Genomic DNA, 15425 nt, shown 5'->3' with positions numbered 1-15425 from the left:
GGGTTGCTACAACTAACATACACCACAAATATCCAGGATTGCCACTCAAGAGGGGCTGCTACAACTAACATACACTACAAATATTTTTGTAGGGGAATTATATACACTATTATAACTAGTTTTTTTTTTTCGACGGAAAAGTTGGGTGTGCTGGAGCACCCCCCTAGTTGGTGGGTTGGCGTTTTGACGCACCATTGTATTGGATCACAATTTCCGTCATATTTAGTGTTTTACCACCATTGGACTTAGTCTTATAGTATCTTCACACGCCATTTGACGCAACATACATCAACTAGCTAGTAGCACTTGAAATTCTATGGGATTTAGCGAGCACTTAGTTTCTTTTTTGTCTCTTTTTTTTTCAAAAATCAACGAGCAAGCAATTAGTTTACAGTTACCAGAACTCTACAAGGCATTTGCAAGCAAGCTGCAGCTAAATCTGAAGATGATTTTGAGAACTTTAATTGTTAATGCAATTTTAGAGTTGGAATAATTTGAATATGATACACAGATAAAAGAGGTTAATTAGCACAAAAAAAAACAGATAAAAGATGTACCTAAAAGATTCTAGCTGTACTTGATAAGTTGATATCTATTTAACAACTTTCATATAAGATTGTGTAATCGAAAGTAAACGCGCTGTACACTGTTTGATGAAAGCTATCAGCACTCAACAGATATAAAAGGTGGGCACGTTTGAAACACTTTTAGTCCACTGTTACAACTTACAAGTCCTGTATTTAATTTATTTTCTAAACCATAAATTATCTGGTACGACTTCTTGTCGGTATGTCATCCAAATTCTCGATCATCCTACATATAATTTCTTTAAGAAGTTGAAAACTTGAAACTATGCCAATGACTTTGCATGCCGTTGATTACTTGATTGTACATTAACATGCATACCGTATACATATTTATGTACAACTGTGCGTATGCGTGTTACCTGTGATGAATATCAGCATTGGAATTAAGCGATCACCTAGATGGTGAAAATCACCTTATAATTTTTGTGACAAAAAAGACGTAAGTTTAGACTTGAGAGTTGAAGCTAAATGATACAATTAGGGAACAGGGTATTTTAAAAAGGAAAGTGTCTGCACTTTGTGGAGCCGCATTTTTTGGTTGACTTCTAATGAACGGTTCCGACTGTATCATTCATCCTCGTTGACATCCTGATTACTTTTCAGACGTTAGATCTAGAAATAAGAAGTCAACTTCATCTTATGATTGAGTCCAACGTGTCCAGACCAGAACAGAATCACTATAAAATGGGGGAAAATTGCTGTTCACATTTAGAACAAGTCGTACAGAGAGATGGCTGTTGGAGTTCGCACTTGGGGGTTCTTGGTCTTATGCTTGTTTGCCTTCGTCATGGTCTCTACTTCAGCTCGGAACATCATTTCATTCTCAGGTGAATATTTCTATCCTTGCGTCTCAATAGTTTACGTTCAATGTAACATTTTATTCGAGGCTATTATATATGCTAGGGAGTCAGGAATAAGAGTCATATTTTGAGAGGCCATGTATGAAATATGAATATATATATATGCTTAAATAAACTATGATTTTGAAAGATGTTATATCTCTATGTTTTTTCCAATAATAATATGTTATATCTCTATGGGAGAACAATGTTTTTCGTTTACAAATTTTTCGTCCTACAAGCATATCGATTATTAACATATATATTCTCCGATTATTTTTCTTGATTGTACTCAATTTCTATTTGGATTTCCCTACTCTTTATGAATAATTTGAGTCCTTTGATACCAAGTTAGCCTCTCAAAAAATTCCTGATTATTATTCAAGAATTTAGAGATAATTAATTCTAGCTTACCAAGTACGTAGTACAATGATGTTGGTCACAGGAAATGAAGTCATAGTGCCAGAAAGGTCTCTCCAAGCAGTAAGGACCGATGACTATGGTGCACCATCAGCAAACAGTCGACATAGCCCGAAAATCAGAGGTCGCAACACCCAAGAGGTTCCATGAACCATGCATATGCTGTGTACTGCAACATGCTTGAACTTCAAGAACAATTAATTTGTTCTACAACAAAAATAACGAGGATTTATGTGTTTATTTTGCTGAAATTTGAAATAAATTGTCAGTCCCATGTGATTGCTGTTAGTCGTCATTTGGGTTATCAAGATTTTTTTTTTTCATTGTTTTCTTTTCTATATTCATCTTGTTTTTATTTGTTGATATATCTTGCCTATCTATTGTTCTTTTTATACGTACATTGTATAACTTTTTGGTACTTTTAAAGAAGGGAGATTGTTTTCTACTCTTTATGTGTACGTATATATGATAGGATGTGCAGTATAAATGTAGGCAAAGATTCGACTTCTAGCTATAGATTTCTATATGCTGGCTAAGCATAGTATAATGGTTTCTTTTTTGTTATTGATTTTTTTGTTATTGATGTGAAGAGCAAGATAAGAAAATTAGCCAATTAAGTATAATATTCGATTACTTAACCAAAACATGGATTCAATGCAAATTCAAAACCTGACTAAAGATCAGTGTGAGAACTTAAGTGTAAGAGTGTAATCACTGCAAATTGTTATTTATGCCCTATACAATGTATCAAAAAAGTTTTGGATTTTTTGGCATTTTGTTTTTCCTAGTGATAATAGTGATATTAGAATTTGGTTCACAATTAATTGTTTATTGCACTTTGGTTTAAAATTGTCGTTAGCCCATCAAAATTTTCATAATACCACATTTGCCTTTAAAATTATTGGTCATCACTTAATTAGTATTTTGATAGTTTAGTCCTACTGATAATAGTGATATTAGGATTTGGTCTACAATTAATTGTTTATTGCACTTTGGCCTCATCAATCCATCTAAAATTTCATAATATCATATTTTATTTTCCCACTAGATGCACCATTTGCCAGTGTTTGGGTTCATTTAAGGACACTGGCAAACACTATTCTCAATTTGCCGGCAAACGAAATTTTCCTACTAGAAGTGGGAAAATATAATCCACCTCTCCCCCTAAACTCTTTTGCCAGTCGAAATTTTCCCACTAGTTGAAGAAAATTTTGCCACCATCGCTCCCTCTCATCTCCCTCTCACTCATTCACTCCCTCAAGTACGGTCTGGACAGGTATCCTCTCTTTCGTTCTCTTCTCCCGTTTTCTTCATTCTCTTCTCTCTTTCCTCTCCTCACAGTTAACTTATGTCGATTGTTTTGGATGTAACGATATATGGTAGTGTATGTTAACATAAACAAAAGTCAATTGGTTAATCTGAAATTCGTGTTTGTGTTTTGTTGACCTAATTGGAATAGAATTCTATCAATTTCACTCTAATGGTTAAATCTCTTTTCATATCTACTGAGTTTGTGATGGAATACATTATGAAATTTCCATTTTGTGGATAATTTTTTCTCTTCCTGAATTTGTTTTAGCAGATTTATTTGATATAAAAAATTGGGGGTATACCAGAAAGTGTGTTGACGGGACAACAAGAATTTATAAAGAACCAAAGTATATATGGTGATTAAATGTGCTTGAATTGGTTTTGGAGATTAACTACTTAACGTGTTTTGAGTTTTTGACTTTGTGTGTGCGTGGGTGTGTTTTGAGTTTTTGACTTTGTGCGTGCTGGGTGGTGGTGCTGTTGCTGCGTGCTGGGGTGCTGGGTGCTGCTATTGCAAGGTGTTGGGGCTGGACTGGAGAGACTGACAGCGAACTTGCTGATATCCAGAAAGGGTGGGCATCAGTTCAAGTATAGGTTTGCAAATTGAATTGCATTAATATTAGATGAATTCAATTATTAAAAGAGTTTTAAGATGTATGATGGCCTTATATTTTTTTTACTTGTTTCTTTTTACATACTGTTCCAAGGGTTGTTTTATTTGATGATAAGACTAAGATCAATGTACTTCAATGGCCTGTAAAGGAGGTAGAGAGCTTGAGATTGAACAAGAAAGAATTCAACAGTGTGAAGCTTGAAGCTGGGTCAATTGTGCCCCTCAATGTGGGCAAAGCCTCACAGGTGTGTGCTTTCTCTTAACTTGTAATGTCATCAAAACATGTTAAGAGCCTGATAATGTTATCGAATACACAGATAAAATGAAAATGAAACCTAGAGCTTGATAAAGAAATTCTAAATAAACTTTTTTTTGCTGCAGATCGTCAAAGGCCACAGATGTCAGTAAACAAGTTTCTAGAAGCACCACCCCTGTACTCAAGAATGAAAAGTTCTCAGTTAGAATATTGGTAAGTCTCTCAAAGTTCTTTGCATAGAACAAAGTTATATGTTACACTCTGCGTCTTTAACTGATTGATTTATATGTTATGGAATGGATACTTCTTTCAGGAAAAAAAATAACAAAATTAACCGTCTATGTGCACCGGGCAACTGCAAAAATCTATGAAGAGTAAATTAATACAGGATTAATTGTTGCTACTCTAGTCAAGTGTATATTCCTGCAATGCTCCATAATGACTTTCAAACTCTTAGTATGATCTGTTGTGAACATCACATGTTCTTATTTGCATATGGATATTTACTGTTTCAAATGTATGCTATACCTAGGTTGATCACTCTATAGTTGAAGCATTTGCTCAAGGTGGGCGGACTTGCATTACGTCTCGAGTATATCCAACAGAAGCCATCGGTGGAGCAACTCGATTGTTCCTATTCAACAATGCTACTTGGAGCGGTGTTCCGCCACTTTAGTCAAGATATGGGAAATGAGTTCAGCACTGCTTCATTCCTCTCCCGTTGAATAGAAAGTGTAGAAAAAATGTTACCTGTATCTAAAATCAATATGCTCTCAACCCATCAACAACCTTGCGATTGCTCGCTTCCCCAGTACCTGTAAAATTGATTCATTGGTCATTTTTTGTTGAGCTTGTAAGCTTGTCCTTCGGCTAAATCTTTTGTATTCCTTTGGAATGAAATGCAGAGCTTTTTGTTGCGAAGAGAGGAACTTCAAGTTGAATGCTATTCTAAGTGTGGAACATTTTTATATCCGTTCAATCTTCCGATATAGTCTACAAATATAAATGGGTTCCTGTATACTCTGTTTCTCCTTGGAGTGATGTGTTTATTGTATCCAACCATCCATCCTTACTCTGTTTCTCCTTGGAGTGATGTGTTTATTGTATCCAACCATCCATCCTCACAAAGACATAACATATGCATTTTGTTGCATTTGCTCCTAATTTTTTATGTGAAATAAGACATAAATCTGTAGAGTTGATCATATCCAATTTCTGCCTTAACATGTCCTACTATGGAAAAGAGAGCATGTATTGGAAACTTGGCAAGAGTTTACCAATCTAAGCTGTGGCTGAGCAACACGACGATTCTAAACAGAAAATCATAGAACAAGGTTTGGGATCAAGCCATAGCATGTGATCCGAGTATGGGAAAATATATAAATAGAATTTATCCAAGGCACAATGACATTTTATATGTGTTTGGATAACAATGGTTGTTAAAGTCTATTGCACTTTGACTTTATTTTATAGTTGTTTCAAAAGACATTATTACTATTAATGTTGAGTTGTATTTGTCTTTAATTATTTTTATTTTGTATTTTATTTTTAGTTTTTTTTAGACTCTATTGAGTTTGAAAACAAAAAAAATGTATATTTCCAAAAAGTTGAAAAATTATTTGTCATGGGAAAAAAACCATGTAAACAAACACCGCACGGCAAATCTCAAATTCCATTTTTTCCCACTATAAACAAACAAACACAAACTATTTGTGGTGGAAATTTTCCCACTACAAATTAGCGGCAAAAACTCTAAGTGGGAAAAATACCCCAAAAAAATCTAATATTTTCCCACTAGAGATTTGCCACTAAACAAACACACCCTAAGTGAATAATAATGCTAGCATTTTAATTATTTCTGGGGATGTTACTTTTTAATACACACCTAGAGACTACAGTCTGCAACGGTTCAACAACACATAACCCTGGCGAGATTGGGTGTATGGCCAGTCGTCACTAGTGGGCTCACTGATACAATGATCGCCCGTGAATATTGTGAAAGTATGATACATACAACTTAGAAGAGTTGGACTTGGTTGACTAGGGTAGTGCTTTGGTTGAACTTGTTGGGCTTTACCTCTAGATATTGTCATTACAAAATACAAATAACTCTACAATTATTTAAGAGAGACGACATCAGACATTCAGACATGACTTATATGATTTTAGATCATGACTAACACAAAATTATGGGCAAACACGTGAGCAGCATCTGAATATAAATTACAAAGGTTTCCCTTTAGAAACTGTCAAAATCATTCCTAAAAGCAAAGCCCAAAAATGTTTCAACAAAGTAGAGAGCTCCAAAATGTCTGGGTTTACGCAGAAAAGTGTTTCAATATTTCATCGAGATTTTAGCATTTCGAACAAAATTTCATTAGCCTAGCAAGACAAAAAAACACATTTCTCACCCGAAAAGTTGACACGTGCAACACAAACTCAGCGATCCAACTCAGCAACTGCACTTATTATAAAACATTCATCACTTGCAAACTCTGTTTCTGAGCATACAAAAAAAAAAAAAAAAAGGGATGACTTGGTTCAGAAACATCCTCAAAGTCACATCACTCTACTCAAAACCCAAAGCCCCTTCACCTCAAATCCTCTTCCCATGCTTCTCAACCTTCACTTCAAACACAAACGAACAACAAAAACAAAACAAAGAAGCCAAGTGGACTAGAACCAACAACGAGGAATGAGAAACCAAGAGTAGTAGTATTAGGATCAGGATGGGCAGGTTGTAGATTAATGAAAGGTTTAGATACAAATATATATGATATAGTATGTGTATCACCTAGGAACCATATGGTTTTTACACCATTATTAGCTTCTACTTGTGTTGGTACACTTGAATTTAGATCTGTTGCTGAGCCTATTGGTAGGATTCAACCTGCTATTTCCAAATCTCCTGGTTCTTATTTCTTTCTTGCTAATTGCAATGCTGTCGATGTCCAAAATCATGTGGTATGTGCTTTTTTATAGTGATGTATTTGATGTTCGGCATGTTTTGTATTGTGCATTGTGTGTATATATATAGATATGTGGTTAATTAATAATAGTGCCTTCCATTTGTTTGTATTTTTCGATGATGGGGATACTGAACTAGAGTGCAAACATTGATAATAGTAGTTTAGATTGATTGCCGCTATATGTTTTATCCCAACATACACGTCAAATGTGATTCCTTGTACTTATTGTGATATGGTTTTCACCACATTACCGTTTTATTTTAAGATTATTTGCTTAAATTTAAGTTGTACCAATGGAGTCTGTAAATAAATTAGATTTAGTATTGTTTTTGCCACAGAGTGGTTTCTTTTAAGTGTCTGATTCATTGACTCGGTTTCCAATTGTCTATTCATTGCAGTTAAGAATATTGCATTGATCTTCATGATGGAAGTATTTTTACACTATGTCCTCAATAAGTTTTTAATCCCGTTGTTCTTTCATGGAACTACAGATAAGCTCTTGAGACTGTTACCGATGAAGTAGAGACTGTCCGCCCATGGAAATTTAATATTGCATATGATAAGTTGGTCATTGCATCGGGAGCAGAAGCTTCAACTTTTGGGATCAAAGGTGTCAAAGAGCATGCAACTTTTCTACGTGAAGTTTCACATGCTCAGGAGATCCGCAGAAAACTGCTCTTAAACCTTATGCTGTCTGAAGTGCCTGGTACCCCATTCTAAGGACATATTTCTGTCCAAAATAAGTCACTCCCTAGATCCGGTGTATTTGGTCTATATATCAATTAAGTATTAATCCATCATGTTTATCCTATTCACCAATGTTGCAGGGCTTTCAGAGGAAGAAAAGATCAGGCTTTTACATTGTGTTGTTATAGGAGGTGGCCCAACAGGTGTTGAGTTTAGTGGCGAGCTTAGTGATTTCATAATGAACGATGTTCGTGAAAGATATTCCCATGTGAAGGATTATATCCAAGTGACTCTTATTGAGGTTTGCTGCCATGACCTTAACTTAGATTGCCAACTTGAGTCGCATTATCATCTCCTTGCTAATACCAATTTTTTCTCCTTTACCCACACAGTTTACTAACCGTAAGGGTTCTTTCTCCCTACAGGCAAATGAGATATTGTCATCCTTTGACGTTCGCCTCAGAGACTATGCGACTAATCAGCTGACTAAGGTTAGAGATGTTCAATATCAGTAACAAGCAAACCCAAAGAACAAAAGGAAGAAACGAAAGAAAGAAAGAAAGGATGTGAGGACACTTGGTGGGAAGCAAAAATCTTCACCACTCTGTAGTCTGTATCATCTTAACTGTTGTTCACAGCACAACTCTCCATGATTTGGCTTCACCTTGACCACCCATTCAGGGTAAAATATGAGTAGATAGAGGGATGAACCAGGTGTCATACCTTGCAAATCCTTACTTGGAATTGGCATTTGTTCCAAATTCTAAGTAGTTGACGTTATGCCGTAAAAAGAGGAAGGTGAACGCATAAAGTAATAGCGACTTGAAAGCTAAAGAGTAAGTTCATTATAGAATACTATTGTATGAAAGTGCGCTATTGTAATTCCAACCAAATCACATTTTCGTCGGGTAATTAAAGAAACATTAATTAGCTTAACGAGCTGCAGCAGCTTGGCAAAACTTTCACTTGAGAGAAACTTATTGCCTTATTGGTCATTAGTAAAGGTAATTGATCCTAATAAAATATGTGAGTTTCACAAGATTGATAACATCTGTTCTTCACGGTAGCTGTGGTATTCCTTATATATCTCTATTGTGTCCTCACAGTCTGGAGTTCGCCTTGTGCATGGAGTTGTCAAGGATGTTCAATCTCAGAAAATAATTCTCAGTGATGACACTGAGGTCCCTTATGGACTGCTAGTGTGGTCTACAGGTGTTGGTCCGTCACCTTTTACAAAGTCTATGGAGTTTCCGAAATCACCAGGTGGAAGGTATATTTGACTTCCTTTTAGGTCTATGTTTCACACTGAAGTCATATCGGAGCTCTAACCTATAAGTTTCCTGCCTAAACGAATAAGTGCATGTTTGTTATCTGTCAAGGAGGGAGTGGCTATATAATGATTGAAGTCTATTTTATCAGGATTGGCGTTGACGATTGGTTGCGTGTTCCCTCTGTACAAGATGTATTTGCAGTTGGTGATTGTGCTGGGTTCCTTGAAACTACTGGAAAACCAGTTCTTCCAGCTCTTGCCCAGGTATTTTTTCGAATAATTTACAACTTTTAATATTTGTCAAGTCAGAAAATGTATTTCCATTGCGTTTAGTGAGTTAGTTCATGACTTTGTCAAAACCATTTTACGCGTCTTCTGTTCTAAAAGGTAGTTGAATCTCCTTGGTTTGTAAAGCTTAATAAATATATCTCATATTACAAGATTGATGCCAATTCTGTATACCAGTGACTCTAAAAAGCCCGAGGTGTAGACAGGATTTTTTTTTTTTTTTTTTGGTAAACACTGTTGGGAAAACTTGAACTGGCTACCTCTTAAGAACAAACCACTCCTATACCACGTTTAGCACCGGTTGCTCTAAAAGCCCGAGTAGAGAGAGTGCACCAGCAGTGTCTCTAAGGGGACCCAACCCATGATTTATTTTAGATGGTTCACGTTCTGTAGGTCACTTAAATAATATTTCACATGATCTCAAGGACTTGTTTACTAGTTTGTCTTTCCTCCACTATGGAGTTAATTTTCCACCATCGGACTATCTTAGTTTTTAGGAAAATGTATCACAAGGTGATAAGCGTGGAGTTAACTGTGACATTGATTTCATTCTTCATTGATGGACTCTTTATTTTCATGGGATAATCCTATCCTCATTCGGAAAGGATAAAAAAGTGAGAAAAAAAAAGGGAAGAAAATAGAAAGAAAACATGAAATCTTCTTGACTTAGCCAATGTGGTCCTTTTCTCTTATTCGTTTTTCAAGTATATGCTGAAACCCTCTTTTCCTATTTTAAGTTAGATGAATATTTCGTCCTGGTTGCGAGTCCGTCTGTTTCGCTTTTTTTGGAGAGAGAGCGAGCTGCAACTGTTACACTGCCTCTTTATTCTACTTAATCAGGGAACTTGGAACAGGTTGCAGAGCGGCAGGGAAAATATCTAGCAGCTATGTTAAACCAGATTGGAAAAGAAGGCGGAGGACATGCACACTGTGTCGGAGACAAGGAATTAGGTGCCCCATTTGTCTACAAGCATTTAGGCAGCATGGCAACTGTTGGCAGATACAAAGCTCTTGTAGACCTCAGGAAGAGCAAAGTCGGTATCTCAAAATTTTAGTTATTTCAGCTAATTTACTTTAACTAAGTGGCTAACTAAGTTGCTTATCTTTCTCAGGAGGCAAAAGGTCTGTCTCTCACGGGATTTGTCAGTTGGTTTATCTGGCGATCAGCATATCTGACCCGTGTGGTAAGCTGGAGGAACAGATTTTATGTAGCGGTTAACTGGCTCACGACATTTGTGTTTGGACGTGATATAAGCCGTATTTGAAAGAGGAAAAAGGTACCAGAGATCACATGCCTTGTATTCCCATACACATTCTTTCCAGTTTTTCGTTTTTTAAATGCCGCAATACTTGTTTTTTTTCTTTGTATCTATACCACCCAAATTTCCTGCTCTTTGACGAGTGTTTGGCATTTCTTGCCCAAAGTAGGATCCGGTCATTACTTTATTTGGTGAAGTATAAGTGAGACACATCATAGGTTGAAGGGGAAACATTTTATGTATGGCTGTCATCGGTTGCATGCTTAGTTGCAATTGATCCTGTTTATGATGTTTATATAAACAGAGGAAGAAAACCGCCAATAAAATATCTTTGCAGTCTCTCTCTCTCTCTTCCGCTTGTAAGTAGTCAGAGTTATTGTTTGATTTGGTTTTAAAAGTTTTCCACAGCCATTTCCATTAGAACTCCTTAATGGACACTTGCTAAGATTCAGAAGAGACAAGTACTACTGAAATAGTCATATCCTATCATCTTATATAGGTGAGAAATTTGTAGGTTTGGTTGTTCTGAAATCAAATGACTGGTTCAACCCCATCTTAATCTTTTTGTGAAATATTAAACAACTTAGTTTTTCACATGAATTTGGTCTGAATAAGAGTGAATAATAACATCTATAGAGAAAACGGATCAAAATGGAAGACGAAAGGAGAATTTAATCTCATCTGTCAGTTCAATCATTTCAATCCCATAATTTTTAATGTAATTACGTTACTATTTAACCTTCTGTGAGGTATAGTATCTCTAATGATCGAAAGTTTTACGTCCTTAACAAAGCACATCACATGTTGAGAACTCGAGTAACTCAGCCATAAGATTCTTATAATATACTATCTAGTCATCTACTATACAAAATTGTGCTTGATCAAGTGACTCTCATTTAGTCACTTTTTCTGTATCATGTAATTCTGGATATCAAACTGTCGTAAAATTTTCTATTTTCTTATTAATATATATTTTCATGTATGCAAAATGTTATAGTGAAATTATATTATTGCTAATGAAGAAGAAAGTTTAGAGAGAAAGGAGAGTATGGCTTAATATAGTTTCCGCCTTCTCTCCCACCTATCTAATGACTCACAAAGAACTCTTAATAGTTATCATCATGATTTTACCAATTACTGACGTCTGAAAAAGTTGAGAAACAAATTGCTTGGTATGAGAAAATGTTGTTACATATTGTTAGTTTCCGGCTTATAGGGGTTAGGGTGTTGTTGTCATGTCAGGCTATACTGCCATAGTTTTCTCTCCAAATTCATGGCATGGAGGCTGGATTAGCTTTCAGTGAGGTGACAGCCAAAAGCCACAAAATGCTAGCAGTAGCTGGCTTTAGGTCAGACCAAGGCTCACTTGTTTCAGTTTAAACTTTTAACAGCTCCAAGAATTTCATACTGAAATGATTTCATTCTTTTCTTTCCACATTTATAAAACATTCATCATAATCAAGGACAATCAAAAATTAAAATTTGAAAAAAGAAGAAAAAAATAAATAAATAATTCCAAAATATACTTCAAGGAAGGTTTTAGGCATCACAGCCACTTCTGTGCTCTAGATAAATATCAAAGGTCCCATAGCGACAACTTGAAACATAGTTGATTGCTTGACAATACTATGTTGGAGAAAAATATTATTTAGTATTGGTCGGCTTCAAAATTCGAAAGGTACTCTATTTGATGAGGTATCGATCAAGTGGGTCCTTAAAGAGGAACCTTTCATGATAAACTCTCCATGCGTAGTCCTCAAAAGAAAATGTATCGAAAATCATCTTCTCTTGTGTAACCTTATCAACCTTGTCATTTTCCTGACCTTCGTCATTGGCAGAGTCATTTGCATGAGAACTAATTACGGGAAGGAAGGGAGAAATGGTGACAGTAGTATCTGTAGGGAGAGTCACCAACAATGACATGGTTATAAAGCGCGAGTTGTCGTTGCCTGAAGTTGCCACCGGTCTGCCTCTCACCTTTTTCAACTTACCATTGCTCCATACCTTTTAATGCACAAATGGGAGAGTGAGTTAGAACTCCTGGATAAATTTTCTCATACTGTAATCTTCTCTAAGAGTTACACAGTATGGCAAGTGTCAGGATTCTTCAGATTTTGGCTTAAACAATTTCATGTCAGAGTCGAATTTCAGAAGCACTGTTTGGCTGGACCTGCAAGGGAGGTTCAGAGGTCTTGTTTGGCATAAATGAAGTATTCAAAACTAGTTATATGGGCTTTCTCAGACTTGTACGTTACTTTTCTTTTCGAGTTATATGTATTCATGCAGAACATAGAGAACATTTTTTTTTCCAAACAGATACATTTTGTGAATGCATCCTCCAGGTGAGATTTTGTTTCCTTGTGTTGGATGATTATATATGCTAATGCTTGATTTGAGAACCAAATGTTCTCAGTTTCCGTATTGATTGGTAGAAGAAAATGACATGTTTAGTATATTGAACCCGGGTATCCTTGCCACAAAGTCGGTCTATGTATCAAACAATTGATCAAGTTGACAGACACATTCTCCTGTTGATGCAAATGCCGCCATTGATTATTAGAAATAACATTGGTATGAGAAGATGGCTGTCATCCACTCATCTCATTATTTAATACATGAAGTGACGTGTAAGATCGTCTTCCCCGGCTGATGTAACGGGAGGGGCCTATTTCATTGGCACTCTCTTGGACCCTATAACATTTACCACCTCAAGTTCTTTTTAAGTTTCAACTGTAAAACGCCTCAAATTAGGTATACAAATGCTCAAAAACAAGGACACCATATTAGCTGCAGACGTTGAATAGAGTCCAAGCGTGTAACACCTGAGTCATTCGTACGGCTAGACAAACTTTGTCAAAGAGGGTTCGCCTCTGGTCAGACTGGTGCATGAGGTTCTCACTCCCACAAGATGTGAGTACACCTCCAGGTCAGGGTGGGGCAACAGTATGTAGGGTGCAACTTACTATGGCCGTCATTAGGGTCTACCTTTCATTTTCAATGTAAAGGGACCAGGCCCCAAATATACGTATGTGGTTAGCAATGGTCAAGTAGTGATTATTAATTAAGATTTTTCCCAGGGTTGCTTTGAATCCTTGTAATATAACGAAACCAAATTGAGAATGGAAATATGATTTATACTCACTTGAGCAATGTCTCCAACAGTGACTAGGACCGAGTCGACCTGAGGTGACACGGAACTCCAACCCGAATCAGTGAGGACCGAATATTTCCTGCATGTAATCTGGTATTGCAAAGCTATGATGTACGGGTAAAACCGACCGGATATCATCTGTTTATTACCCGCAACACCTTCAGAAACCCACATCAACGAACTAAACTGAATGTCTTTCTCTTTCAAACGCTTACTAAAGCCCATGGCGGACGATAACGCTTCCACTACATCTGTACCAACTTTCTCTAACTCACTAGTGAACTTTTGTAATGAAGCCAGTGATAACTGAGTTGAACTAGTTACCTCAGTCGACTCGGTAGAACAAGAGCTATCGAAACAGAACGATTCGATGGGACCTCCTTCCATGTTGTTGTTGTCATCCCCCTCGTCGTACCCAAGAGGCCATGTGTTAGAGAACGATTGATGTTTTTGAGTTTTGGAAAGGTTAAACAGAGAAAGAGATTCCGACTCAGCTGAGAGAGCGAGTTGAGAAGGGATGGGATGGTTGGTGAGTTGGAAAAAACCAAGTTGTGAGAAGGAAGAGAGATAGGGATCAAGGAAACTTGTGTTTTGAGGAGAGAATGATATGCTAGGAGGACAAGTAGTACGTGGGGAAAGACGAGGAGGTAAAGAAAGAGATGGTGGAAGGCGATGAAGAAAGTGAGAAAGTGTATCGGCTGCGTCGTTTGTGGAGAGACAGTTTGTTTGTGCTGCAGGTGTTGGTGGTGGAGCTGTGGTGGCGCCATAAGTGGCTGAATGAGGTTGATGGTTTTCAGCTGAAGAAGCCATGTTGACAGAGAGAGGGAGCTGAGGAGAGAAAAATGTGTGTTTTATACTCGGTGGCTTTTGTTTCTTTTGTATTTAAAGGCATTCCATTGATGTAGCTATCTTGGTCTACGTCAACCTAAATTTAGATGAATGTGTCCATTTTTAGTGATTGGTTGATCCAGTTTAGACTGTGATTCAAACAATTGTTCAACTTTCAGATGCTGCTCAAGGATCATTGAGATGCGAGAAATATAATCGACACCATCACATGGCCTCAGATCACCATACAAATCTCGACTGTTTCGTTAATGGTCGTACTTATAGCATCCAAATGAATATAATCCTTATTCACTTTAATACTGAAGTTTCATTGAGCCTTGGGATCCCCATTAATTTCCTGGGATTATACATGTTTGAACATTTGAGTGAGATTGAAGGATTTGATCGAGTTCAATAAGGGATGGTATACATTTAGATGTAACTGTAGTCTGTATTACAGATTCAAAGCAAAACCTACTTAACAATTTCAACAATGCCAAATGCAGCCTTAATCTAAAATGAATCGTCCATTTGGCCTCAAATGTAAGTGCATGCTCATTGGATTATTAATCTTTTGACTTATTAATCAGTTGATATACATGAACAACAAATCAAATGTTGGAAATTTGGTGCTAAAAATTCATCTTTTCCTGGTTCTAATCTTTCGCCCTATCGCATGTGTTCTATGCAGTAACAGTAGAAATTATCTGAAATTTGTATGGGTTCAATTTGAAAAAACTGAAACAGCTGACAGGAGTTGAGGAACTGTTGCTCGTGCACAATGAAATCATGGTACAACTAATTTTATTCTTAGTTTTGCAGTTGAATCATGAATGGAAGACTGCCGCCCTGTTTATGGGGAAATGCTTCTCCCATGGTGTCTATGACGGTCTCATACAGATTTTTCAGAATTATGTATAGGACACTAGGCCCATACGTGACGAGTT

At 36.7% G+C, this 15425-nt stretch overlaps 2 protein-coding genes and 1 long non-coding RNA gene across 4 annotated transcripts; 2 read left to right on the top strand and 1 right to left on the bottom strand.

Annotated features, from left to right (window-relative positions):
* Positions 1 to 2879: 2879 nt before the first annotated feature.
* LOC147483282 (uncharacterized) lies at positions 2880 to 4690 on the top strand. The gene is made up of 5 exons (XR_015203721.1): positions 2880 to 3745; positions 3865 to 4015; positions 4152 to 4239; positions 4340 to 4441; positions 4559 to 4690. It is a non-coding gene; the product is annotated as an uncharacterized LOC147483282 (long non-coding RNA).
* A 1832-nt stretch (positions 4691 to 6522) lies between these two features.
* Positions 6523 to 10838, top strand: LOC147483281 (internal alternative NAD(P)H-ubiquinone oxidoreductase A1, mitochondrial-like). The gene is given in 9 exon segments (XM_086575861.1): positions 6523 to 6683; positions 6685 to 6994; positions 7492 to 7701; positions 7823 to 7983; positions 8108 to 8173; positions 8789 to 8952; positions 9102 to 9216; positions 10095 to 10274; positions 10353 to 10838. Coding segments are annotated over 9 exon segments (1485 nt in total). The 5' UTR covers positions 6523 to 6557; the 3' UTR covers positions 10506 to 10838.
* A 1061-nt stretch (positions 10839 to 11899) lies between these two features.
* LOC147483280 (2-oxoglutarate (2OG) and Fe(II)-dependent oxygenase superfamily protein) lies at positions 11900 to 14852 on the bottom strand. Of its 2 annotated transcripts, none has more exons than XM_086575859.1 (2): positions 13642 to 14836; positions 11900 to 12503 (listed from the first exon to the last, which is right to left on the bottom strand). In XM_086575859.1, exons 1-2 carry the CDS (start codon positions 14458 to 14460, stop codon positions 12183 to 12185), a joined length of 1140 nt encoding a protein of 379 aa, XP_086431985.1. In that variant the 5' UTR covers positions 14461 to 14836; the 3' UTR covers positions 11900 to 12182. The 2 variants fall into 2 exon arrangements, with proteins under 2 accessions (XP_086431985.1, XP_086431986.1); XM_086575860.1 differs by having other exon boundaries at positions 11957 to 12669; positions 13642 to 14852.
* Between the last annotated feature and the right edge of the window lie 573 nt (positions 14853 to 15425).

This window comes from Coptis chinensis, chromosome 8 (assembly GCF_015680905.1).
Source record: "Coptis chinensis isolate HL-2020 chromosome 8, ASM1568090v1, whole genome shotgun sequence".
In the NCBI taxonomy this organism is placed as follows: Eukaryota; Viridiplantae; Streptophyta; class Magnoliopsida; order Ranunculales; family Ranunculaceae; genus Coptis; species Coptis chinensis.
Note: the sequence above shows the minus strand (reverse complement) of the source record. Positions and strands in the feature narration are given on the sequence as shown.

Excerpts from the sequence above, each read along its gene's own strand:
- LOC147483280 (XM_086575859.1), bottom strand. The coding sequence starts at position 14,460 with ATGGCTTCTTCAGCTGAAAACCATCAACCTCATTCAGCCACTTATGGC. Across the intron at positions 12,504-13,641 it reads CTGTTGGAGACATTGCTCAA|GTATGGAGCAATGGTAAGTT; the intron begins GTGAGTATAAAT and ends GTGCATTAAAAG.